General features: G+C 42.4%; 1 protein-coding gene across 1 annotated transcript in view; it reads right to left on the reverse strand.

Annotated features, from left to right (window-relative positions):
- Positions 1–24,548, reverse strand: part of CASTOR2 (cytosolic arginine sensor for mTORC1 subunit 2) — a 131,116-nt gene extending 106,568 nt beyond the window's left edge. Inside the window, exon 1 of the mRNA XM_049803508.1 lies at positions 24,139–24,548. Within this exon, the coding sequence (XP_049659465.1) occupies positions 24,139–24,251 (113 nt within the window). The 5' untranslated portion in view covers positions 24,252–24,548. The remainder of the gene's footprint in view (positions 1–24,138) is intronic.
- Between the last annotated feature and the right edge of the window lie 1,183 nt (positions 24,549–25,731).

The following is a 25,731-nucleotide window of genomic DNA, read 5'->3' on the forward strand; positions in this document are numbered from 1 at the left end:
TCCCCTGCTACAAAGCTTGTGGGCAGACAGCATTACTGATTTTATTATTTTTTAATATATCCTTTATGTATCTTGTTGAAAATATCTTGAGGAATATCATAAGCACTTACAGACAGTTAATATCTCCATAAAGCATTTAAGCAATTGTAATCCCTCTGTATCAAATGCTTAAAATGGTTCAGACAGCCATGGACAAAAAGTTATTCTTAAGGATACTCTACAGAACTTAGTTGCTTTTAAAATAAGTTTTCTGGTTGTATCACCCTGGAATCCCACAAGCCTGTCTTCAAAAGAATCACTTAACTTTTCTTCTGCCAAACTTTGAAAAAGTTCATTAGTAAATCTTGGAAGCAAACAAGTCTTGCAATTACACCACCACAGAAGGCATTACGGCCAGACGAGAGAGTTGGGGAACAGTCCCCCAAACCCTACTTAAAACTTGCATTCCCAATCTATCAAGTTACTTAATCACATACCTAGCTAATAAATTTTAAAAGGAGTGACTCATGCACTTGAAGTTAGACATGCCCTAAGAAAGCCTGATGAACCAGGGATATTGGGAATCATGCATACTGACCCTGGAGAAAAAACAACCCATCTAATAAAAACCAAGTTTTTATAAAAGCACACCTTCCTATTAAAAGTCATCGCTCTCAGAGAGACATCCCCAAACTATCTGGTATTTACACTGTACTGTGGAGTACTGCATTTTCTAATCATGCCTTCAGTCATTACCGACTAGCCCATTAACAGAAATTTTAGATAAAAGTTTAACAACAACTACTTTGATCAGAAGTTAAATACAATTCCTTTCAGCTTTGTCTGTCTCGTGTTACATGAGCAATCCCAAGGGTTGATGTTTTCTTGGTTGTATTAAAGTAACACTTGATGAGGAAGTAATAACCTTATTTCTTCCCAAACTGCCCAGACAGCAGGCTGTACTTACGTTGGCATCTCTGTAAAACAGTCACACTTTCCCACTGAAACAATTTACTAATGCTCCCAAGTTTCCTGATGTAGTTTCTCCCTCTCTTATCAAATTAAGGCAAGAGAGAATATGAAGAAAGAGACAGGGAAAAAATATACAGCTTAATTACCTAGAAGACTGGATAATCAAAGTAAGTCACAGGGCTAAAACAGGACAAATATATACTGACTTCTATATAAACAACTAATATCCACAGCATACCCCTAATTACTAAAAAGTACTCAGCCACAGGCTGAATTATAACTGCATAATTAGACTCAGTAAGGACAAACAACCAAAGAGAAAACTGGGTCCACATAGAGCTATGGATTTTGGAGCTTAGCTCCTGATGTTTTGTTTTCATTACATTACGAAAAACCAATTCAAATCTAGGGACTTACCAAAGACTTCCATGCACTTAAAATTTTTTCCTCGCTTTTCTCTTTTGTGAAAGATTAAGTCCCATGTTTTCTTACTGAGAGGATGCAAGAAGGAAGTAATTAGCCTTCATATCAAGCTTGAAAACAAAGCCCTAAATCATATGATGCTCTAGTGTCAGCAAAAGGAAATGAACACAAAATGAAAAAATAAAAAAAGCTTTATGGCTGAAAACACAGTAAAAATCATGGGAAAAAAATACCAGTGTACAAAGGAGCCCAAGAGCCTCTGTTAGTTTTGGGGCAGGCTTTAGTTAAAGTACTAAAAGCATCAAGTGCACAACTTAGTCAACACTGGGCTACATTTAAGTGCATCTTAAGGTGCTTGTCTAGTGCAGCACTCGGAGAAGCAGAGCAAAGGCTTTTTTTCCTGGCCCTTTTTCTGATGCCCATCTTGTTGGGGACGAGCCCTCCTGCTCTTCTGGGGTAAGAAGCACTCAGGGCTGCCACCCTCTGTACAAAGGAGGGGGGAAGAAAACTGGAAGTTCACCTCTATTTCCAAGTCCTCGAGACAAGCAAACCAACCAACTTACCCCCAAACGTGCCATGCTTTACCTGCAAGGGCTACTGGTGCCCTCAGGCAGAACAGCAGCCAACAGGCTCCTTCTGAGAGCCTTCCCCTTCAAGGCAGGAGGGATCTAGCAACTGATAGAGGGAGAGAGAGCAGACAGGAAAGCAAGAGACTCCTATACCTTGAGGATGAGAAAATACGTTTGGATAAGCATTAGAACAAAATGAGGGGAAGGGGAACCTCATTAAAGAACAGGAGCCTGCTGCACACACACAAGGGCTCCAAAGCACAAACGCAAGGTGACTGCCAGGAGCAGAATGACATGTCTTATTATGATGATGATGGTGGGACAGACCCAGCCCTAGTGCATCAATCGCAGAGGCTCTCTGTGGATATGGACTGTTTTCCCAGCACTGAAATGGGACATGGCAGTAGCAAGAGCTCCACTCAGGTATGCACCATGAGGACCAGGAGTCACCAGCACTGGTGGCAGCTCCAGTCTGTTGTTTTATATGCAGTCAGACACAATTAGATAAACTATAAAGCTGGAGAGACACCAATATATTTATATGTGTATTTAAAGGTACAGTCATGTAGCTCCCAACAAACTAAAAGTCATCTTCAAGCTTCTGACTATGGGCTACCAGTGCTCTTTGCATCATTGCCCCCCTGCCAGGCTCCCAGAAATGGCTTGCTTTACAAGTCAGGACGATGTTTTCATTCACTGGGGAGAGAGGAAGGGAGGGTGCTGTCCCAGCCTGAGGGGCACAGCACGTAATAATTCTACTCCTCTGCCTCTTACTTTACCGAAATAATTTACTCAGCAAGGCCTGCCCACTTTAAAGCCCTGTTAGTCAAATATCTGTAAGCACTGGGACAGACTTGCCCCTTCAAAGGCGAGAGCATGAAGTGCCACTACACTCACAAACATTTCATAAAAGAAAAAAAAAAAAAACACCAGACACTACCAGGCTCTGTGTTTTCAGAACTAAGTTTACAAAGAGACCATACTTTCTCTAATACTCATCAAAAACTCAACTGACACAAAAATCAAGCTGTGTTTTTTTCAAGCTGATCTCCCACTGAAAAGGCTGCTAACAGATTTTTGCCAACAGCTCTGTAGATTAATCCACCTCTGTCCCTGCACCAGGAAAATAAAGCCTCACACAAACCAGGAGAGGAAGATGCTGCACTTGGCAGATACCAGAACTGCACATGCCACAAAATACAGCACAGCCATATGTAAAGGTAAGGGGTTTGCACATTATAGTATCCTTTTTGTTGTGCTCTTTTATTTTACAAGATACTCCAGAAATTAACGCCGAGCCCAGAATGTTTTTAACTCCATTTCATTTTAAGATTGCAGTTCAGATTATCTTAAAGCAAAAGCACCATACAAAACCAAGCATCCCCATTCACCTTTGCAAAAGGGTGGGAAATTAATAGAAGGCCAATTAAAGCAGAGTTCACTGTAGGTATTAATTTCCAACTCTCTGAATTTATTGACAGCCACAGAACTCCTCAATTTCTAGCTGAGTCAGTAGCACAAAGAGAGAAAGAAGCACCAGCACTTACCCTGGCATACAGAGCAATTGAGCAAGGTCCACGCTACATTGACCTTGCCATCTGGACACGTGGCAAGCCCAGTGCAGAGGCATTTCCAGCATTATCCTCTATAATCATGTAAAATTGTATTCTGATGAGAGAGTCCAAAAATCCCATGCTCCAAAGATCCAGCTGATAGCAGCAATCCATCAATCCCCCTTTATGGATGCCAGGTCACACATGTCACAGAGCGATGCCCACATTACTGTTTCAAAAACATTAATAAATTATCACACTTTCTGCATAAAGATGTTGATTTTCATTCCCCCAGCCCCACTGTGTGAGAGAAAAAACAGCAGTTAAGAAGCTGATCCTAGTCTCCAATGAAAAACTGAAAGGACCTTATTTGGGCTTGCTATAAGTGCAGGATTAGGCGTGAATGATTTGCAAAAGGCTTTGCAATGAATTGGTTACTGAGCTAAGAATAGGACCCCGGAATCCTGGTTCCTAGTTCTGTACTCACCACACAAGTGCTGCCTGCTCAGCCTCAATAACCGCTGCCTTCTCCCATACTGGGCACTCAGGCACACAGTCGGACTTTCGTGTAGCAAGAGGACACACTGCCCTTGCAAGGCTTCACTCGGGAATCTTCCATCAGCTATATCGCAAGAGCCCTGTGCTGGAAACTATGAAACAGCTGTAGCTTCAACTCCTACCTCAGTATTACAAGCCAGTATTATCAGTCTCCATCTTTACGCCAGGAATTCTGCAGGAATTTGCCTTCTGCAGACTAAAGAGAAAGAAGAATGAAAAAGATAGAAGGGAAGAGATGATTTTGTGTGTGTGTGTGCGTGCGCGTGTGTGTGTATGAGAGATGGAGAAAGAAAGAGAGAAGATGAAAGGCTTTGCAATTATATAGTTTAACCTTCTGCAAAACATAGGCTGAAGAAAATGATTTAGTAATTCCTGCATCAAGCCTGTAACTTCTGTCCAAGTCTTCTGTATGGCATTCATCCTGCCCACTATTCTACCATCTGTATTGCAACAGCTTCCAGCCTGCATTCAGGCCTCTCGCACATACAGTCTCTGCCCCAAGAAGCTTGCTTAGCTGCATCAGACAAATCCACTGCTTCAGCAGCAAAGGCTTTAGCCAGCTGAGCACAAGTGGCATTTCTTTGAAACAGCACATTTTGGGAAGAACCAAATACCTCCAAGTTCTGAGATGTAAAAGATAAAGGACTCAAAAGGAGATCCTCCAACAATGAAAATACATACAACCCTCTCCCATACACCCTGACATAACAAGACTTTACAGGGCTTGAGGGAGCAAGCATAACAGTTATGATATGTTGAAACAAGTATTGTCACTCATTCTTTGTCTTGTACAACAGATTGACGGATTGTCAGTGCAGAACTTGCAGACGATTTCAAAAGGCAGCAAGCTGAAGACAAACTGTCAGTGAAGGGACCAAAATCTTTTTCTGAAAATGAATAAATACAATCCCTGAATCCCCAAGCACTCTGGACTCTTATTAAGACACAAGCACAATCCAAGAGAACAAATCCTGATACGAGCCCACAGAGAAGAAGAGTCTGTGCATCTTTTCTAAGCTAAAGAAACTGTTTTCATGAAGGATGTCATTATTTAAGGACCAACAATCCAAACCAAGAAAAACAGGTGAATTCTGGAAGAAAACGACCAGGGGGCATAATGGGGTTTTGAGAAAGCCAGCAATGAATCAGCTAACCAGAACAAGAGATCATACCACTGAAGCCAGTCCCCCACAATGATACCTCCCAATTCTGGATGCAGCCATGACATTCACTAGTTTGGTGATGCGTTAACTATACGACACTGATTTTCTACATGGCATCAAGAAGGAAACATGCTCACAGCCTGTCATCTGCAGAATGGGAAGGCTGCTCCACAGATGCAAACATTTCAGAAGGAGGCTCCATGTGGCCATATAAATGCATGGGTAAAAAAACCTAAAAATGGCTTTAGAGAGCTTGTTGCTTCAAATCTGTCAGTATGGTGGCCTGTACTGAAGTCTGCTACTAGTTTAATAGCAATGTTACATGTAGTGAAGGTACACAGGCCAAGGTGAAGCAGTTTTGATAGATTTCCTGGGAAGCTACATGCCAGGCCACTCTCTCTGCAGGGAAGGGAGCTATCTTCATGGAAATCAGCTCACACAATGTCAAAGTAGTAATTTTGTGCTCAGATGAATAAATTGTGGGGGGAATCTTTTGGATTAAATCACAGACAAGCTTTCTCCACAACAGAAATCCAACAGCATAGCAAGGTTTTTAAGCTAGCCACCACTGACCTGTCCAAAGAAAAGCTGAAGTGTAAATTTACTGGATTTCTGTGAAATAAGCTTCAGTTTCATCTGAGGCTGCAAAGCTACAACTGCTGTGGAGTTTTAGTTGGTACATAAGGCTTCATCCTAGAGCTGTGTGAGCAGCAGGCAGCATCTCCTACTTAAAGAACCATAAAGAACTGAATGTAAGTGTGCTGGAAAAAGAAACACTTAAATCTATCAACAGATAGGGACAAAGTCTGTCCCAATCACATGAATGTCAATACAGCCACTGCTTTCGACTGAATAAAGATTTCTCCTGTTACGCAGGCTCAGCTTGCTCACTGTCTACCAAAACCCATTCAATGTTGAGCTATGCTCCTGCTAACTTCTTCCTCGAATGAGAGTATTGCCCTGATCGAAATGAGCATGTATCACTGCCAGCTGTAACACAACCATACAAGGTACCTGAAAAAAGGACAAAATGAGGCTCCAAAATTATAAAGACAAAGACTTGGTGAAGATAAAATGGATGTTTTTACTGCCATTATTTGAGCACTAGCAAACTTCAATCTTTCCTGCTCTAAACAAAGGTGGTGTAAAGAGGCTAGCACTACTGTGACCTGTACCCAGCAGATTAATGTCTCTGCCTAAGCTTACACAACAGATGTGTAGAGAAGATGTTGCCCTCAATTTCAAAAACAAAGCTCAACACAAAACCCCAAAATTTACATGCACATTTTCCTAGACCCCTGATTAAGTTTAACTCCCTCTCCCAGCATGGCAGCCCAATATTGCCTAGCAGTTTGAGAGATGTTCTGAGGCATCAAATCTTGCTTCTGAGCAGCACTGACAGCAGTAAACAAAATATCTATGAAAGACCACTGAGGGTGCAGACCCACATCTTAAATGGAAATAAAAAAATTTCTATCTGGCCAGACTCCCAGGCAAAGGTAGTCCTGCTCCAGTTACACTCTTCACCAGCATTTTCATGCCCAAGGAGCAAAATAATTTCTTCTTAAACCTCTCCATCAAGAGCCTGGTAAATAGCCATTCTTCGAAATGATGGCACAGAGCCACCATGGGTTTTTCTCATTCAACGAACTAGCATTGAACAGAATCTCACAGCCAAAAAGGCAGCAGTAAAAGGGAAGAGGTAAAAGAGCAAGGCTTAGGCAACCATCACACATAGTATCGGCGTCCTCACACTCACCACAACACACAATGGCTTCAAACCGCGGTGGAGCAGCTGAGCAACCGGATGGGAGCACTGTAAACATCAGTTATCCAGGAGAACAAAGGGATGGGAGAGCCTTGGCAAAATAAAACTTTAAGTAGCAGAAATCATACAAATGAGTCTGGAATGGGATGTTGGGGAAAGAACCGTCAGGAATCCTGTCACCTACTGAGTTTCCCGAGCTGGAAAATCAACAACAAAATGCCACGCTGCTTTCAGTCTGCTCATCTAGATTCAGACGGGATGTTTTGTCCCCTTTGTACAGAAGGTTCACCGTTTACACAATTCATCCAGAGATAATCAAGAGCGGGCTTTAATACAACATTGATTAATCCAAGGATCCTAATGCATGCTACATCCAGCAAAAAGGGTCATTTTCGCAGAAACCTCAAGCATAGTGATTTCCAATTTGCACGAACAGGATTTTGCAGAAACATTCCTTCTCACATGAATTTTTCAGCCTGGGCTCCAACTTGCTGACATCAACGGAGAAAAACTTGTTGACTTTGCCAGGCGTAGAACTGGGTTATCAGGGCATCCCAAGCAGATTTGTAACAAAATCATTGGCTTGAATATTGACATTTCCACTCTTCTATCTGTAGGCATGGTAAAGAAAGAAATACTTCTTGCAAGAAAAAGCTCTGGTCAAGCATAACTACCAAGTCAGCTATATTTCAATACAAACAGTAAGGTAAATCATTATGCAGTGGTTATATTGTATTAAAGTACACATTGGCATTATTTCATACCAGGTTTTAGGCTTTCCAATTCTATTAAATTCTATTTTTTTTTTACCTGGCAATGCTTTTCAACTTAGAACAATGCAAAATATAGTGAACTGGTACAACCTTGGGGTTTGGGCTGAATGCCATTTGTTGGCCCTACAGCAACTGGAGCCAATAAAATAGGGCTTATTTGCAGCAGGAAACTACCTGAACAATTGTTCTCAAAGGAAGATGGTAAACTCCTGGAGAAGTGGGAAACAATCCCACAGGAAAGAGAAAACCACACCTGTAAGCTTCAGGTATTTCCTTATTATGAAACTTGATCCTGGGGACACAAGACATACTTACTCAGCATTTTTCTTACTTCTTGCTGCCAGAAATAGGTAATGTATTTGAAGCATACGCAAAGTTAAGTCTCTGTTGAGACCACCATTTCGCAACAACCTGATCTTTTCTGTTTATTAGCGGAGGCTGGACCTAAATTTTTCAATACTATATACACAGACCTATATAATTTGAGCTAGAAGAATATTGCCATAATTGACAAGAATAGGTGCGGCCAAATGTCTTCTCATGCGGTTCAGAGATATCACAGTCAGGCAGCATCTTCTCAAAACATAACGAAAGATGACACTTCATCAGACAACGTAGATGTGCCAGGCAATAAATCCTGCAGCAGAAGGCTCCTTCCTATTTTAATTCTAGTCGTCACCGATCGAGAGATACAATTGTCTTTCTCAAGACAGACACAGGAGAGGTGAAACCAAAGCAAACACCTCAACTGAAAAAAACACAGAAATGCTCAGGGTTTCATTTAAAACCTGGTGTACTTCTCCTGGTCTAACAAAAATAGCCCACCCCACTGTTTGCACAATCCCTGAGATCAGTAGATCCTATCCTGCAGCTGCCTGCACTATTCAGAACAGCAAGGAGGCTTGTTTCAGTTGGGCATATCCATCTGTCTCCCCCTCCTCTTTTAATAGATGCATCATTTCAGCCCCAAGTATGGAACAGGTTGGAGATCTCCCCACTGTGACTCTCATATCTGTGCACTACTGACCATGAAAAGGTGTCCCCACAGCTTTGGTACTCTGCTCTATTCTAGGATTTTTCATCTAAATGTTAGCAAACAAAGCTGCTCTGCAGCACTCCACAATAATGGTTTTTATCTGGCATCTGACCATTGCTGCTGTCAGGGCATGAAGAAAGGGCTTTCACGTATGTAGCAGCACAGACCAGCATGAACTACAAAAAAAAAAATCTATCTAAACCCAGAGTAAACACTTGGTCACTTAGTCCATGCCAAGTTCTGTGTTTTACTGGTTACAGCACCAGATTTACCAAAGCTACCTAGTTTAAAGCTATAGATACGTTACTGCTGTGTGGATTGGTCTTGAGGTAAGAAGTTTTAGCTTTCCATCCACAGCCACAGGATTAGGCACTTACAGAGTGCAAAATAAGATCCCAATGCCTGGTCCCCAGGTTCTCCAGCTAGTAAGAAAAAAATCAAGCAGTGGCAGCAGTAAGAGTCAGAAGAGTTCTCTTAAAGAACCGATTCAGACATATTATCTAGTAAAATCTATTTGTGTATCAGTGGCCACTTTTCCTTTAGAAGAAGTGCTCCAAGGCTCCTTCAGTTCTAGCATCTCAGAGCTCACAAATAACCCTTTGACCAGAAGCCAGTGTGCATTCAGCAAGGATATACGGCCTACCAGGATCAGGACTCAAACCAGCTTGCATCTCCTTCTTGTTCTTCCACAGCTCCCTGCATGCCTGTGGGTAAATCACTCAATCTTCCTGTGCCTAAATTCCACATCTGTATAGGAGGGATAATAACTCTTCACTACTACAGAGGGCCATTGTCAGGCTACATTTACTAGTGATTGACAGAAGCCTAGGTACTACAGACAAGCACCACAAAAAAATCACCCCTCTGCCCCAAATGCTTTATGAAAAACAAATGTTCTTTAGAAAACAGGTTTCAGATTCAGTTCCCTAGTAGTTATCACAAAGACCAACAATTTAACAAAAACTCTACCAATGTAAAAAAAATCCCAACACAATTTGACAATGTCCTTTCAACTTGACATTTAAAAAAACTACATGCACATGTACACATGATAATGACAAGAGAACAAAAAAGGTGGGCAATAGTGTTCCTTCTAGCTTAAAAAAAAAAAAAAAAAATTACAGTGCACTCAGTTTGCCAGTTTAATAGGTGATGTGACAGGTCCTTAGTTCATCTTGGGACAATTTGAGAACAGAATGATTAGCAGTGTATGATGACAGTGATCACTAGCTGGTTCCTGGAGAGCTGATAAGTTATTAAGCTAAACAATGCATCACTATTATGAGCGAGTCAGCACACTAACTGTAATTTCCTTGAAAGCTGAGCAGTGCATGATTATACTTGTCCACTCAGACTCCCTGCTGGCAGCTCCGAACTCTGCTATTGTTCTGAGCTCTAGAGTCTTCCCAGTGCCCAGGATACAGCCGCGTGAAAACGTATTCTTCATATTCAGCCTTCGTTGTGGCAGCTGTCATCTGAAGGATACTGGGAAGAGACACATTGTCTGTCCTGAAGCACAGCTATTAGAGCCCCTAAAAACATGTGGTTTTGTTTGTCAGCACAAGCTACCTCTCATTTCTAGCAGAGGCAACTTCCATTTCAACAGTGCTCTAACTTTGGAATGACACATATACACCTACATGTATATTATACACATATATACATATGTGCGTTTATGTGTATTAAAAAGCCACACATACATACAAGTACATTCCTGGTTGTTTTCTTTATGAGTCTCAGGAAGGCTGCTATTATTACTGGAAGCTCAAATGGACATCCTTCAACTCACATTTCTCTCTCAAGGTGTAAGAAAAGATGACAGAGCACACCTCCATGAATGAACCTACAAAAACTGCAAACAGAAAAAGCAAAAGAAAAAAAAAGGCAGCAGCTGGATGACAAGGATTTCAAGTGGCTAATACAAACATGGACTGAAAACATGCCCTTCATCTGTCCTACTAAAAAGAGGCAATTCTAGTGGTGGAGGCGATGCAGGACCTGGAAAAAACACAGTCAGGTCCTACTGCGGACCTGCTTTGTGAGCTGGATAAGCCACTTGCCCTCCCGTGTGCCTCAGTTTCTTCCTCTGCTGGGAAGATGACTGCAGGGATTACTGCTGCACAGTGGGACAGTGCAGGGGCCTGATGCTGCACTGCTGGAGAAACGGAGTAAAGCAAGTCCCTAACCCACGTTGTTACGTGGAGAGAGAAGAACAGAGACCCCCATTTTGATTCCCTAAAATAATTCTCAGAAATATATCTTCACTCTTGCCTGCATGAAGAGTCACACTAAGCCTCCTTTCCTTTTGGTGCATTTTTGCCACAGTCTTGTCCTGAATGTTGTCAGCTAGTCTGTCCAGGAGGCAAAATTTTTAAAAGCCCTAAGTGTCTTCCACTCCAACAGCAACAGACATTTCAGAGTGTAAGCCCCATTGGCTTCCAATGAGCCTTGGGGTGCCAAGTGCTTAAGTCGTTTTTTTTTTAAATGGGACTTAGGTGATTCTGAAAATATTATCATGTACCTCACATTAGATTTGATATAAAGTGAACATTAAGTGGGAAGAAAACCTGACACTGAGAACATTTGACAAGTGCTTAAAAGGTAGGTCCTAATTCATTTTAAACTTTGTTTTATGTAAGACTCATTTAAGGAGCACCATGAAATTCTTTCATTGTCCTTTTCTTTGTGCTGATCCTGCAAGGAATATATAATCAGTAATATGTTTAAACAAGCCAAGGAAGAAGTACCACTACTTTGAATCCAGGAACTGTTCTATTCCTGTCACTGAGTTTTTTCAAACCCAAGTAAAAGGGAAAAAACCGTTTCTGTTGGCATTAAAAACACAAAATAAGCAAAGGTAATATTCAAAACGTGATACTAGTAATACATATAGGATAAGCGTGCCCTATAGTTTTGAAAAAAGCTTAAGACCATTGCTATTCACACACCTCGTACTTTTACAAATAAATTATTTCTAACCCTACAACAAGATCTAATCATCTGACCATTCTCCTGGGCAGTAAATAAAGGTTAAGAAGTCAATCATCTCTACTCCAGCTCTGAAATTAACCATCCCATAGCTGCAATACTGCAACTGTCTGTGAGCCTGTGCCATAAACATAACCAAAATGATTTGGCTTCAGAGGTCTGGGGTTTGGGGGGTTTTGGTTGGTTGGTTTTGTTTTGTTGTTTGGGGGTTTTTTCCCCCTGAACTTGGATCACACTCAGCAAGTTACCAGCAACTTCCACAACACTGGAGGTAGGAACTATTGTCTGGGGGCCAGGAATTTCATCAACTGCTTTGCTATGATCCTCCAACTACACCCTCAGTTATCCAGCCAACAGAGACTGCACCTAAAGATAGGGCCATTAACTGCTCTAAGTACTGTGGCCATCTACAAATCCATAAGAAAAATGCATGGTTACGTTCCAGTCAGTGGAACTCAAAAGGAGATAAACAGCAATAACATGCCATGGAAGGCTATCAAACATGGATTAACAGCCAAGGATGCATCAGTTTAAAGCCTCAGTGATATACTATAAACATACAAGAAAATGAATTTAAAGCATATGCTCATGTACATTTCAAAAGGACACAAATCTCACACGAACCATTTTACACATACGCGCACATACTATTTATAATTGCTGACTTTTTTCCTGGGTTTTTTTCCACCAATAATTAGGGCATTATCACCTTTACAATGAAATATCCATTCAAAATACACTGCTTCACAAGATCATTAAAAGCTAATAGATAGCCACATTGTTTTGGGACTGTTTCATATTTAAATCATTGCCTAAGATTACAATCCAACCACCATCTGAATGAACAAAGCCATTCAAACGGGTACAGGACACACAAAGTCCTTTTACATTAGTCATTCCAGGCTGATTTCACACTCCTGTGCAAACGAAAAGTATTTCTGGCCTGTCACAGCATAAGAGCTACCAGGGGATAGCTCAGTGATTCGGCGCAAACCCTTCCCTTAGAGACTTTTATCCTTCCTTCGAGACAAGGCTTTCCCTACATACAAACACAGAGCGCTTGTCCTGGGGTCAGGCCTCAGCAGCCCCCGGATTACAGCGCCGCAATAATGTGACAAGGCATGAAGCCAACAAAATGACTGTACATACAGGAATTATGAGGACCACTCAGAAATGCAGGGCCTTGGAGTAACTTGATACCAATATGAGGACTACAGAGAAAACTCTTTCATATAGTGTGGTTTCATCGCATGACCACTATTACACTAGGATTTCAGAAATTGTACAATAACCAAAGCACAACTTTTACCGCAGGGCATCCACCGCACAATAGTGTACATTAAAGTCAAACCAAGTTAACATTTGGACTTCATGCCATTCTAATACTTTCCCTTACTTACGTCAGGGACATAAATAAAACTCCTGCGTAGAGGACTTGGGTAGAAGCAGCTTCATTAGCCTTGTACATCCATCTAAGACCATTACAAATTGTAATTCAGCTCTCTGCACTGGTACAGAAGTGAGTACATGCCCTTTCCCAAGGCAAGCTTTGCTCTTACCCAGCTATTGAATTTTTTGGCTTCTAGTTTGTTTAAGTGAGAGCAGCCTCGAGGCTGCTCTAACTTCAGCTAGTTTTTCACAGTTTACAGCCAATAAGCAGTTTCACATGAAACGCTCACAAAGAAACATAAAGGGCCAATAAATTACTGCAGTAGACAGTTTCTCCTCCAGAGCAACAGTTTTCTCCATCCAACACTGAGAGGTTGTACAATCTCACTCAAGTTCAAAAAACACTTTGTCCTGTTTAAATGAGATATTAAATTATACATTATAATGCTATGCAGAAAGTAACACCAAATGGAGCAAAGCGTTACAATGTCAACAAGGTCAACAACAAGTTAACACAGAAAAGAGCAAACCTGCATGCAGGGCTTTAAGTACAAGATCCAACTGGACAAAATCCTGAGCAACCTGCTCTAGTTGACTCTGCCTTGAGCTGGGGGGTTGGGCTAGATGATCTTCAGAGCTCCTCCTCAACCTCAACCATTCTGTGAAAATTTGCTATTTTCTAATTTTGTGACAACAGCATGGTACCAGGCTTAGACTGAAAACAACACAAAAAGGTTAAGGCTCCACTATGGCATTAACTGTCCAAGTCCTGTGTGATGTTTCCAGGTCATTAGGAGACATCCATGCTCATTCACCAAGCCAACTCTGTGCTTTGTCATCTTCTGATCCTCTTCCCCCCCCATCGCTCCCCTCCAGAAAACCATAAACCCTGCTTTGGTCAAGCTGAATTCTTGCTAACTTCTTCTGTGCTTAGCCAAAATTATACTCGTCTAGCAAAGTGGTTCCTGGCAGTCATCAAAATACTGTTACACCTGTACACCAGAAATACTGAAAAGAAAGTAACCATTTTAAAAACAATTCTGGATCAAAAATGATGCTCTGTTCTTTAGGATTCCAGTTGTTCTGTACATTTGTACCTACCATTACCTTGCCTGCAATGCAGGTAACTCAAATCCATTTAATTTTCAGAATAATGTATTAATTTCATTTCCACAGAAATTGCTATAGACTGTCTACACTGCTGAGTTTTGCCTGAAAAAAAGACCTCTTAACAAAAACAATAATCTACCCAATTCATGTTTCCTTAGTCTATAAAACGGAAATATTGCAAAACACACAGTCCCACCACTCACCGCAGAAAACCATTCACTAACTAGTCTAAAACCTGAGGTAAGCTCAGGGGAGAACAAGCCACGCGCGTATGGTTTCACACCTTGCTAGCTCAGCAGATGCAAACAAGCCACGCAGATTAAAGCTCTGCTTGGCTTATGAAAATGCCAAATAGGTAATAACGTGTAACTCAAAACACATCATCTCAGTATATCATAAACTGTCCTAAATTTATCCCCAGAGTGGTGAAACACAGGTTAATTCTAACATTTCCCTTTTGCAACCATGTAGTTCGAACGTGAAAACAATTAAAAGCATAATTTTATTTTAACGTTAGCTAATCTGATTTAAAGATACCCAAAATCATTTTTGGAGTGATGGCATCTTAAGTGTAAATAAGATAATTTAAACAACAATTATCAAAAGAAGTATGTTTGCTGCTGAAATTCCAAAGCAAATTAAATAAGTCAACTGAGGAGAAATTGGTGGCAAAGCAACTGGAACCAGTCCATTTACGCAATAAGCCAGATTTTGACAGCAACAGCATCTTCTGCAAGAAGGGAGAATATTTTCCTCATTTCAAATTACTCGGTTTAGTTCAGAACAATCACTAGTTCATACTAGGTTGAGAAACAAATTAGGAACTGAAAAAGCAAGTAAACTTGTTTTTTTTCTGCCAGTATGCAAACAAGAAGTAGGTGTGGGAGGCTGACATCTACTAGCTCTAATGCCTTGACAAGCATAGTCTCAAGTCACCATCACTTTCGTTTGTTTAGCACAGGTCACATTACACTGCTTAGTTATAAACACAAAATAGGCTGGGATTTTTTTTTTCCTAAATACTCAGCACATTTAATATTGCTTATTAGTTTAAAAACAGCAACTGAAAATGTTTGTTTTCCATGTTACAATCAAACTCCAATTTCCACCCAAAAGCAGCTTGAAAAAGATCACAACTGAAAGATTAATCATGTAATAAGCCATCCATCATTTTCAAAAAAGCATGAAAATAAAGAATAAGTAAATCTATGTAAATGTATACAGTTGCTTAGATGCATACAGAGTATATCCTTCTCATTATTAAGAACAACCTTTTTTACTTTTTGCCAAGACTACATTTATTTGCGAGAGAGTGCCTTGGAGGTTATCAAAAGAGAAGAGTCAATCTTTCTTTAGGAGAAGAAATAAAAGCTACAAATGTTAAACAAGATTAACACGGGCCATTTCAATCAAGGTCTCTGACTTGTCTACTACAACCAACTCACCCTGTAAAACAGGATACATGTGTGGCATAATAAAGAGTTGAATACTGATCTTTTAACACAGAACTAGGATAAATATTCAGGTATCACTAAAACCAGTGCATATCATTACCCAGATTCTCTGACAAATGCCATTTCCAAAAAGTGTGAACAGAAGAAGACAGGGAGAATCACACTTAGGTTTCACCTGTTCTATCCATGTCAAAACTTGTAAATTTTCCCCTCCCAGCTTTAGAGATTCCCCCACTATCACAATTTTTTAAATTCACCTATTTGAATACTTTATATAAGACTTAAAGGTTGTATTTTACCCTAAACTCAAGTGGTATAGTTTGCAACACCTTATGACACCCCTGGTATCCTTTGTAATGAGGACACTAAAACTTTGCAGACAAAGAAAATAAACTTTTCCTTTAAATTTACATCTGGATCAAGCACACATTCACAATTACAGGAGGGTTGGGTTCCTACTTTATAAACAATTTGTATTGAAAGAATTTGGGTCAAGGACAGCCTACCACCAATAACGGCCTACATCTCCCTACAATTACTTGCCAATACGTAGCACAAGTATCTTAAAAACATGTACTCCACCACATTAACAAAACTTAATTGGACTGCAAAGGTCTGAAAAAAATCATTTTGCCTAGTGAGATGTCCCCACAAAAGCGTACCTCAGAAGCATCCAAAAAGATTAACAAATGGTTTGCTGCCACCAAGCAAACTCACCACTTCTCTTTTCCATGTGCCAACTTTGTGCTAAATAGCAACTCCGATATCTCAGCATTACTGCTGTGAGCCTTCTAAAGCAGGTTGCAGTTCAGAAAGAGGCTTTTTATTTTAATCTCTAGTAAAGCACATTTAACAGACCAAAGTAAGGAAGTCAGTTCTGGTTGGTGAGGAAGCTTAGGCATTCACTGCTTTTCTTTGGATGTGAAAATAAAACTTTATCAACCAGTACAAAATGTTTATTATACACCAGACCACAAAAATGAGATCAGATTCTCTGTTTCCATGGTCAGCACAGTAAAACTTTGTGCAGTATGTCTGAAACTAACAAGGGATTGTGTAGTCATGAAACAGCCTTAATCAATCTTTATTTCTTTTGTGCCATAATAAAACATTTTTGTCTCTTGTTTTCTCTCTTAACAAATATATCTTACAGTTGGCTACACAAAACCAAGCTGAGCTTGGGGGGAGGAGAGATCTTTTTTACTTTGAAATTATAACTGCAACTTACAGGCTTTGCTCTGTTGATTCTGAACTGCAATGAATGGAGTTATTTCCTCACATTCCTGTTGTATAATTCTTCCTTTACCAGCCTTCAGCTATCAGCAGATCAGAGCTGGAGTTTACTCTGGAGTTGGCAGTAAACAAAAGAACAAATCTGCACTGTTTCCTCTGAAAAAAGAAATTGTAGCCCTTGTCCAAATACATTAAAACATTGAAACATGCAGGACGATTAAGGAGTTGTGCATTAGATAAATGAGGTAGTGTGCTCAACAGATTAAAAAAAAAAAGAGAAGAATTAAGTGGAAAGATTTACATATTTATAAAGCACAAACAAGGCGTTGTCAAATAGTTCCAGCCATCAAATGGAGCCTAATTTAAGTTATAACCCAGTGGAAGGAGCAGCCTGTGGACTCAGACTATTGTGTTAGCGAACAACTCAGCTGTTACTTCTTGATGACGAATGCACAATAGTCATACTTTTCCTTAACAGACCTGCGATACATTCGCTCTACTGCTGAAGCATAAGAGCACCCAGCTTGCAGGAGAAGCCATCTAGGAACTACGAAAAGCCACGGTTTTCATTTAAATATTGACTTATATCTGAAAGTAATAAATATCCAGCTGAAGGGATCTTTAATGAGTTACATGGAAAAAGATAAATACCTTTTCCTCTTTTTTATTTCTCAGCTCAACATCAGTGGGCAGCAGTGTTATTTCCTTTACATCACTGATACTGTATGTTATCCCCAGATGATGTATTACATCTACGTAACAGCTCTGCCAATGGATAGAAACAGTTTAGCATGGGAAACAAGGAAAAACAACCAGCCCACTACAAACTACAGCCAGGTATTTATTTATTTAAAAGGCAAATGTCCAATTTCAGATAAGCAGAAAAAAGGAAAAAAAAAAATCTTAAAAAATGAACAGCACTGTTAAAACATCCAATATCTAAACCATTTCTCCAGCACATAGTGCTCCCCAGCATAACACTGTGGGTTTGATCCAGTACTTCCATTCCACCTTTTGAATCTCGTTTACTTTCTAAGCACTCCTGTCAGCTTCTGACTTGGCATCAGCCTTAGCCTGATGGGACCACATGGTAGGTTGAGGACTGCATGACAAGACTGCCAGGCAAAGAAAGACATAAAATAAGGCAGTGCCCCACTGGTCAGCCCATGTGCCAGAAGCAGAAAAGAAAGGGAAATAATAACAACATTTGTAGATAAACAATAAGAGGCCATCAGGAAGGAAACCTGCTCTTTCCAAGGTTTAATGTATTAAAACACTGCAGAATGTTCTCACAGCCCAGCGTCAGCTGAAACATGCAGCAGCCCTGAACACAAATTGATGACATTCACAATTAAAGAGCTTATGTACTTCGTTACCCAAACAAGTAACTTCTATTCTCTCTCCTTCTCATTTTTCTGATTCTCACTAGCTCTCACTCATCCTGAATATCCACCCGCAAGTTCAGCACCATACATGCACACGGTGATGCAAACAAGGCGGCAAAGTGCTCTGGGGAAGGGCAGGCAGGCGGCTTTAGCCATGAGGCTTCCCATCACTCCAGCCTCCTGTGGTGTCTGGACATCAGGGCTCAGTCCTTCTGTAACAGATGGTCACCAAGTCAGACTAAAAAAGAAGTCCCCAAACCGTAGATATCACACACAAATACAACCTCGGGGGGGGGGGGGGGGGGGGGGAGGGAGAAGAGAGAGAAATCAAGACATTTGGGAGTCTTTGCCACACCAAAAGAAAACACAAGCAGCCTGTTATACGTGAGTGAACACTGTCTTATAACTTGCAAAAGCCTTTTTTCAGTGGTCTTCCTAGGACATACAGGATGGCAGAAGCTCGGGGCGGGGGGGGAGGTTTTAACAACAGGAGTAACTTGCCTTTGCCAGATGATCACCCAATGTTGCAGACCAATCTGTATTTCATACAAGGGCATAAATGACATTTGTTTGTCTGAGTTCATACTAAAGTAAACAGACTACTGATCTCTTGAATGTCCTCAAATGATGCACAGGTACATTTTAAGCACTTGTTTCTCCTATTATGCTCTGAAATCTAAAATAGACTTTTTATTACAGTATCTCCAATTTCAGGACACCTAGGCAGTAAACAAGTGATCAGGGAATGAGAAACACTTATATTAATAGCAACAACACACTGTTCATAAGTAGAGGTGTCAATTATTACTAAGCAAAATGGATAGATTACCAAAAATACCACCACAAACTTAGCAAAGATAACTAACCTAGCTTCATTTTCTGTTCAAAGACCAAAGAAAATACAGCTTATTTTGTACAGTTTATCATTGTTTACTTCTTGCTACATTTTTGTTAGAATGAGTATTTTTAAGCACCTCTCCACTCTAAGAATACCTCCTGCCTCTGAGCATCCCATGGTAGAGGCTGCATGACAAGCAGCGTTGAACATGGGGCAGAGCCCAGCCTGGCTCTTCCACCCTATCCAGCTTATCTGGGAAGCACCTCACACGCAGGGCCGGCCTTCTGGATTTAGTGCCACATCTGCAAGCTTGTAAGCTTGCAAAGTGCCTGTAATTCTGCTTCAAGTCACCAATATACACAAACTGCACCTCTAGAAGAAGACCTGAGCATCTTGGAAAACAAACCAGACTGACAGATGCTTTTGAAATGGCTGCCTTAAACACTTCCGTGACCAAGGTTTCATCCTTTACACATGCAGAACTTGTAGGTCATTATTTCAGTGTGCTGAAGAGAAGGAACATCTCAAACTAAACAGTATCAGAAAACTCTCCGAGATCTTAAAATTTGTGATGCTAGACACGTGACCTACAATTATTTTAACCGCCCAGCCCTGTGAACAAACTCATCTCCCGACTTCATCCTGGTTACAACTTAATACCATTATAATTTAAATAATACCTTTTCCCCTCAGCTACTTTTTTTTTTTTTTCACTGTTTACCACCAAATCTCTGTATTCGGTACCACAACAGAGAGAGGAAAGGCTACTTGTTAACTCATTGACTCCAGATGTTCAAGGGTCTACCAAAGCATTACCCAGAAATCAGGCTAATTACATTATGCAGATACAGTGCTTGGAAGAACCCTGAACCCACTTTATTCTCCAGGATTTAAACTCTCCACATATTTTTATATACACTCAAAAGACAAGGTCAGGCTCACCTTCTTCTCCCTACTGCATGCACTGGTGGCTCAGTGCAAGCATTATCCAAGACTGTCCTTCCTCCCCCCTCCATTCAGATTTAATTCCTATGCAGTAAAAGGAGATGCAGTTAAAAATATTTTGCAATTAGGAAAAAAAAACCCCAAGACAGGAATGTAGCAGCACATTAATATGTCTATCAAGTCCTCAAGCAGGTTACTTGTGGCACATCACCCAATAGCATGTGATGGTTTAACTGACCAAGGAAGCAGAGACACTTAATTTTGGTGGGAGGAAAGCTGTTCTTTTTGCAGCACACAGGGAGCTGATGGTGGGAGTTTACAGATAAGCACAGTTCTCTGCCCCAGAGAACTAACATTTACAGAGGCACGTACAAAAGAAAAAGGACGCAATGTTAAAACCAGGCACAGTTGTTATATTTACATATATAAACATGCGGCACACCTTCTGAATAGGTGAAGATCCTTGGCACCAAGGAACTCTCAAGCCAAACACAGGCGCAACACAAGCAGTAAAACACTAGGATGATGATGACAGCAACAGCAAAAAGATTAGACACATGCAAATCTTCCGCATGCAACTGAAAATTACACAGATCTGATTCTCCACTAGGGTGCCTGGCAGAGCTCAGCTGAAATCAATAGGTCTGCACTTAACCTACACAAGCAGAGCATCAAGAGCACATTGCTCAGTGTAACTGCTTTGGAGTTTCACTATTATTTATTTCTGGACTACCGGTCTTAATGCAACTTTGCATAAAATACCTGATGCCTAACTTAAAGTTATGATTAATAGTGTTTTTCTTTCAGCTCAGTTCAGCCCACCATTTTATTCACTCCTGGTCTCACCTCTTCACCTCGTTAACTGCTTTCTTGCTTCTGGCCATCGGAACAGTTCCAAAATTGCTGTTCTTTGTTCAAAAAAATACTGCTATTGTAACAGAAGCTAAATTAAAAGACTTATGTCATGAACAAGGGCAGACTGAAAGTGGCAAAAGGCCAAATAAAAAGAGGGGGATTTGTTACTTTTCCTTCCCAAGACGATTAAGAAAAATGTATAAGATTTTAAAAATTGTTCCAGCCCTTTTCCCTGGTGTATGAGAACATGAAAGAGACTCCAATACTCCCTCCAGATCACTTCTCAGAAGAGCCTATGTAAAAATTGTAGTTTCTTGCATGACTATCATAAAGATACTGATGATGTCATTGCCACTTCTTTGGATCACATCTGTCCCACAAATCATTGTATTTCTTACTGGCAGCCTTGCAGCACAGGTAAAAACTCTGTTTAAAGTCTCTGGGAAAAACGTAGGTGGTATAAGTAACTGGCATCTTTGCTATCTTATCAGAAAAGATTAGCAGGGATGTAGGCCACCTTCACCTTTCATCCCTCAAGTGGTGCTTTTCAGATGGGGTGGTTGGGAAGGGAGATTGGTCTTGCACCCACATAAAAAGTTGTTGTCTCCTGGACACATTCACTTCTTAAAGGAGAAGGAAAAAGAAACAGTGGGATCATAAATGTATGGAGTTACATCTCCCAGAGACCCTCACCTTCTTCATATACAGTGTTCATCAGTGCAGAAGGTCTGTGGGGCTGGGACCTTGTTTGCCTCAGGGCATGTAAAAAGCACACAGGAGAAAGCAGTATTTCAGTACTGTCAGTTGACTTAAGAATGACACAAACAAGCTTCCCCTTCTCTCCCCTGCATCTCTACTGTCTGCAAAAAACAACAAAACAAACAAAAGGGAAATAAATAGAAGTTTCCCATGTCAACAAACCTTTCCACAAACAGTCTTTTGTTCCTGACCAGTGAGATTCCATGAAAGCTAGGGAAAGATTACTGATGCTCCCTGTGCATGGGAAGGGGCCAGACACCACAGCAACCAGAGGCAATACCAAACTGTCAAGTGCTGCACCCAAATGCAGGACAAGGTATCACACCCCAAAGCACTTATCTTACTGTCCTAACCCTTTCACAGCTCTCTAATGTTGAAGATGTGAAATAAAAAGATGACAGGACCATCTCTGAACTTAAAATAATAAAAAGAACCACACCCCCACCCCCCCCACCCCCAAAACCCAGTCTACGCATTAGGAGTGACAGATTTAAAGGTTTCACTGTTCACATTGACAGTGACATTTTAAGCACGGGAAAGGGAGCAACAACCCCTCCAAAAAAACAGTAACCACTTACAATTATGATGAAACAACACATTAAAAATAGAAATTTAAGACTGAAGAGCCTCTAATGCCCTGTTGAGTATTCCGGAACAGCAGTAAACAAGGTGCTGATATACTTTACACTGCAAACAATGTTAGCGGTGAGCCAAATGGGATGAGCCCCAAATCAGAGTGAAATTTCAATGCATGAAGTTTAACTGTGAGATAAGGGACTGTAATCAAATTACACCACAAATAGATCTATTCATCTGTAAGCATTATCGCAGAGAGAGGATTGAATTACAGCTTGGAATAAAACAATTTAAGAAATAAAAAGCAAATTTATTATCTATTTGTTATTTTCCTACTGCCAAAGAAAATGTCCCACCTTCATACAAGAATGCTATCCAAGATGAACCTGGGGAGAAAACTGAAATACTAATTATCAGGCTGGAAAAACAAGAAGAGTTTGAGTTGTGTTATTTACATTCCCATTTCTCTTTCTGAATAAAGTCAACAAGCTAAGAGAAGACACAAAAATATGCATTTGCAATTCAAGTTGTTTTGCTGTGAAAGGCCTAGGCAGCTTATATGCATTCAATAAACCGGCCAGAGTATTTTTTTTTCTCCCCTAAAAAAAATAATAAAAATTCTCACAGTGCCTTCCACTACGTTTTTCTTTTTTTTTTTTCCCCCCGAAAGCTATGACAATCCGTATTACTCAATACCACAATTTTTAAAGAGAACCAAGAGCAAGGCAGGCATTGCCCATCGTCCTCCTCCAATCTGGCAGCACAGAAAAAGCACCTTTTAAAACAAACACGCGTGTGGACGATTCGCTCTTTCAGTAAGTGCTGCAAAGAACAACAACCAGGAAAAAAAAAAAAAAAAAAAAAAGAGCGAGAGCAAAAAAAACCCCAACTCCTCCTCCTCCTCCTCCTCCTCCTCCTCCTCCTCTCATTGCTGTTGTTGCCTTTGTTGTCCGGCGGTCGCCCCGTGCCTGCAGCCTGCCCCGGCCGGCCCCCCCGGCCCCCACCTGTTTTCATTCATCGCAGAGCGGGGCTCCCGGGCGAGGTGGCCCGGGAAGGGCAGCAGGAGGCGGGAGCCTCACTGGGGGCTGCCCTGAAACGTTACGGGGGGACCCCAAACTCCAGCGCGGACCCCCATCATCATCTCCCAGGCTTGGGGTGGGGGTGTGTAGGGAAGACCCAGGTGTCCCCCCTCGCCCCCCAAAAGCCCTGCCCTCTGGCGAGGAGGGGGTCCCCCCTCACCTCAGCACCCTGACTTCTTGCAAGCAGGGTGCCCTCACCCACCCCGGCACCCTGCCGTTCTACCAGGAGGGTATGCCCCCCCCCCCCTCCAGGACCCTGCCCCCTTGCAGGAACGAGGGCACCCTACCCCCTTGCAAGGAGGGTGCCCCCCACCCCAACGCCCTGCCCCCTTGCAAGAAGGGTCCCCCTCACCCCAGGACTCTGCCCCCTGGCAAGGAGGGGTGTCCTCCATAGCAGGACCCTGCTTTTTTTGAAGGAGGGCAGCCCCCACCCCATCAACCCACCGCCTCGCAAGAAGGAGGCTACCCTGCCCCCTTGCAAGGAAGGTACCCCCCGCCCCAGCCCCTTCGCAGGGACGGAGGGTACCCCCCACTCCAGCACCCTGCCCCTCTGCAGGAAGGAGGGTGCCCTCCCAGCCCCCGGCCCCCTTGCAGCAAGGGGGATACCCCCCCAACACCCTGCCCCCTCGCAAGGAGGACCCCCCCAACACCCCGTTCCCTCGCAAGGAGGGCGCCCGCCCCCCTCACAAGGAAAGTGCCCCCAGCCCCGCGCTGCCCCAGCCCCAGCACCTACCTCGTCTTGGAGGACAGGAAAGCAAGTTTGATTAATCCATAGGTAAACAACTGGATGCTCTCCTTGGCTATGCTGGCCACTCTGAGCCTGTGCTCTAGGATGTGCAGTTCCATCTTTTCCTCTTTCTCATTTGTAGTTCATCTATCCCTGGGGTTTATTTTGTGTTTTTGAATGGGGAGGGGGAGGGGGGCTGTTATTGTCGGTGCCTTTTTTTTTTTTTTTTTTTTCCCCTTTTTTTTTCCTCCCCCCCCCCGGCTCCTTCTCCCCCTTCCCGGCTCCGGGGGCGGGGGGGTGGGGGATGAGAGAGCAGAGGGTGCAAAAGTTGGACCGGCGGGGGAGGCCGGCGGGGCGCGGAGCGGAGCCGGGCAGGGAGGCAGCGGAGCCCGGAGTGCCGAGCAGCTGGTGCTCGCTGGAACAAACAACTTGCCACTCAACCCCGGCCCAGCGCGCCTGCGCGCTGCCCCGCCGCATGCCGGGGCTTGGAGTCCGCGCCGCCGCCGCCGCCGCCGGACGGGACGGGACGGGACGGGACGGGACGGGACGGTCCGCCCTGCCCTGCCCTGCCTTGGGGAGCGGGCTCGAATAGCCCCCCCACCCGCACCGCACCCCCTCTGCCTTCCCGGGCGATTTTGACCGGTCGTTTAAAAAAAAAAAAAAAATAAAAGGAAATTTATTAGAAATACTTGTGAGCGGCCCGTCTTTTTTTTTTGCTTGTTTTGTTTAATTTTCATCGCACCTATCGTGCGACTCGGGCAGCGGAGGCACACAGGGCATCTGGAAAAATCTTTCACAGCCCAAAACCCAGCAGAAATGAGAACTTAAGAAGTTTTCAGTAACAATAGGGAAATACTCAAATCTTACCCTGTTTATTCTTTGATGTGGCAGAAAGGGAGTCCTTGTCTATTTCCCTGTGCAGCAAAAATAAAGTGGAAAAAACCCTCAATTTGCATCAAAGTATTATAGAGGTAAAATCGCAGTTGTTAAGAACGTAAAAACAACCGTGTGCGTGTGACAGTTGGTAACGTTGGAAGGGCAAATGGCCTGTTTGTCTCAGTCCTCACCCCGCTCACTCCTCAACAAGGATGCTGAAGGAAGGTAGGAATGGACGGACCTCCAAACCAGCACCCCGGAAACGGGGGCTGCTCTTCTCCCCGGGAGTGCCACAGGGCTGGCACCAAAACAGCGACCCCAGCCATGCTGTTTGTGAGCACCAGCTCCTCTGCACAGAGCCCCACTGATGCCACGCAGACTGAAACAGGAATTAAATCCAGGCTTGGGGTACGCTTAAAACAGGACTTGGGCCATAAACATGATTTTAGCTTCTGTGCAGGGCTCCCTCTGACTTCAGATCACACTGATTCTGCCATGAACACAACAACAACAGTAATACCACCTAGATTGCTATGGCACTTTTCATTAGTAGATCTCAAATAGGCTTTATAAAGACCACCAGCAGCAGCCCTTCTGCTCTATACATGGGAAAACTGAGGCACAGGATGCGTCCAAGGGCGCAAGATCAGAGCTCAGTTAGCCAAGCCCCGCTCCAGGCCATTCCTCTTCCCTATACAGAAGGAAGAGCTTCTGCAGTTGTAA

The sequence above is a fragment of the Accipiter gentilis genome, chromosome 6, assembly GCF_929443795.1.
Source record: "Accipiter gentilis chromosome 6, bAccGen1.1, whole genome shotgun sequence".
NCBI classification, from domain to species: domain Eukaryota; kingdom Metazoa; phylum Chordata; class Aves; order Accipitriformes; family Accipitridae; genus Astur; species Astur gentilis.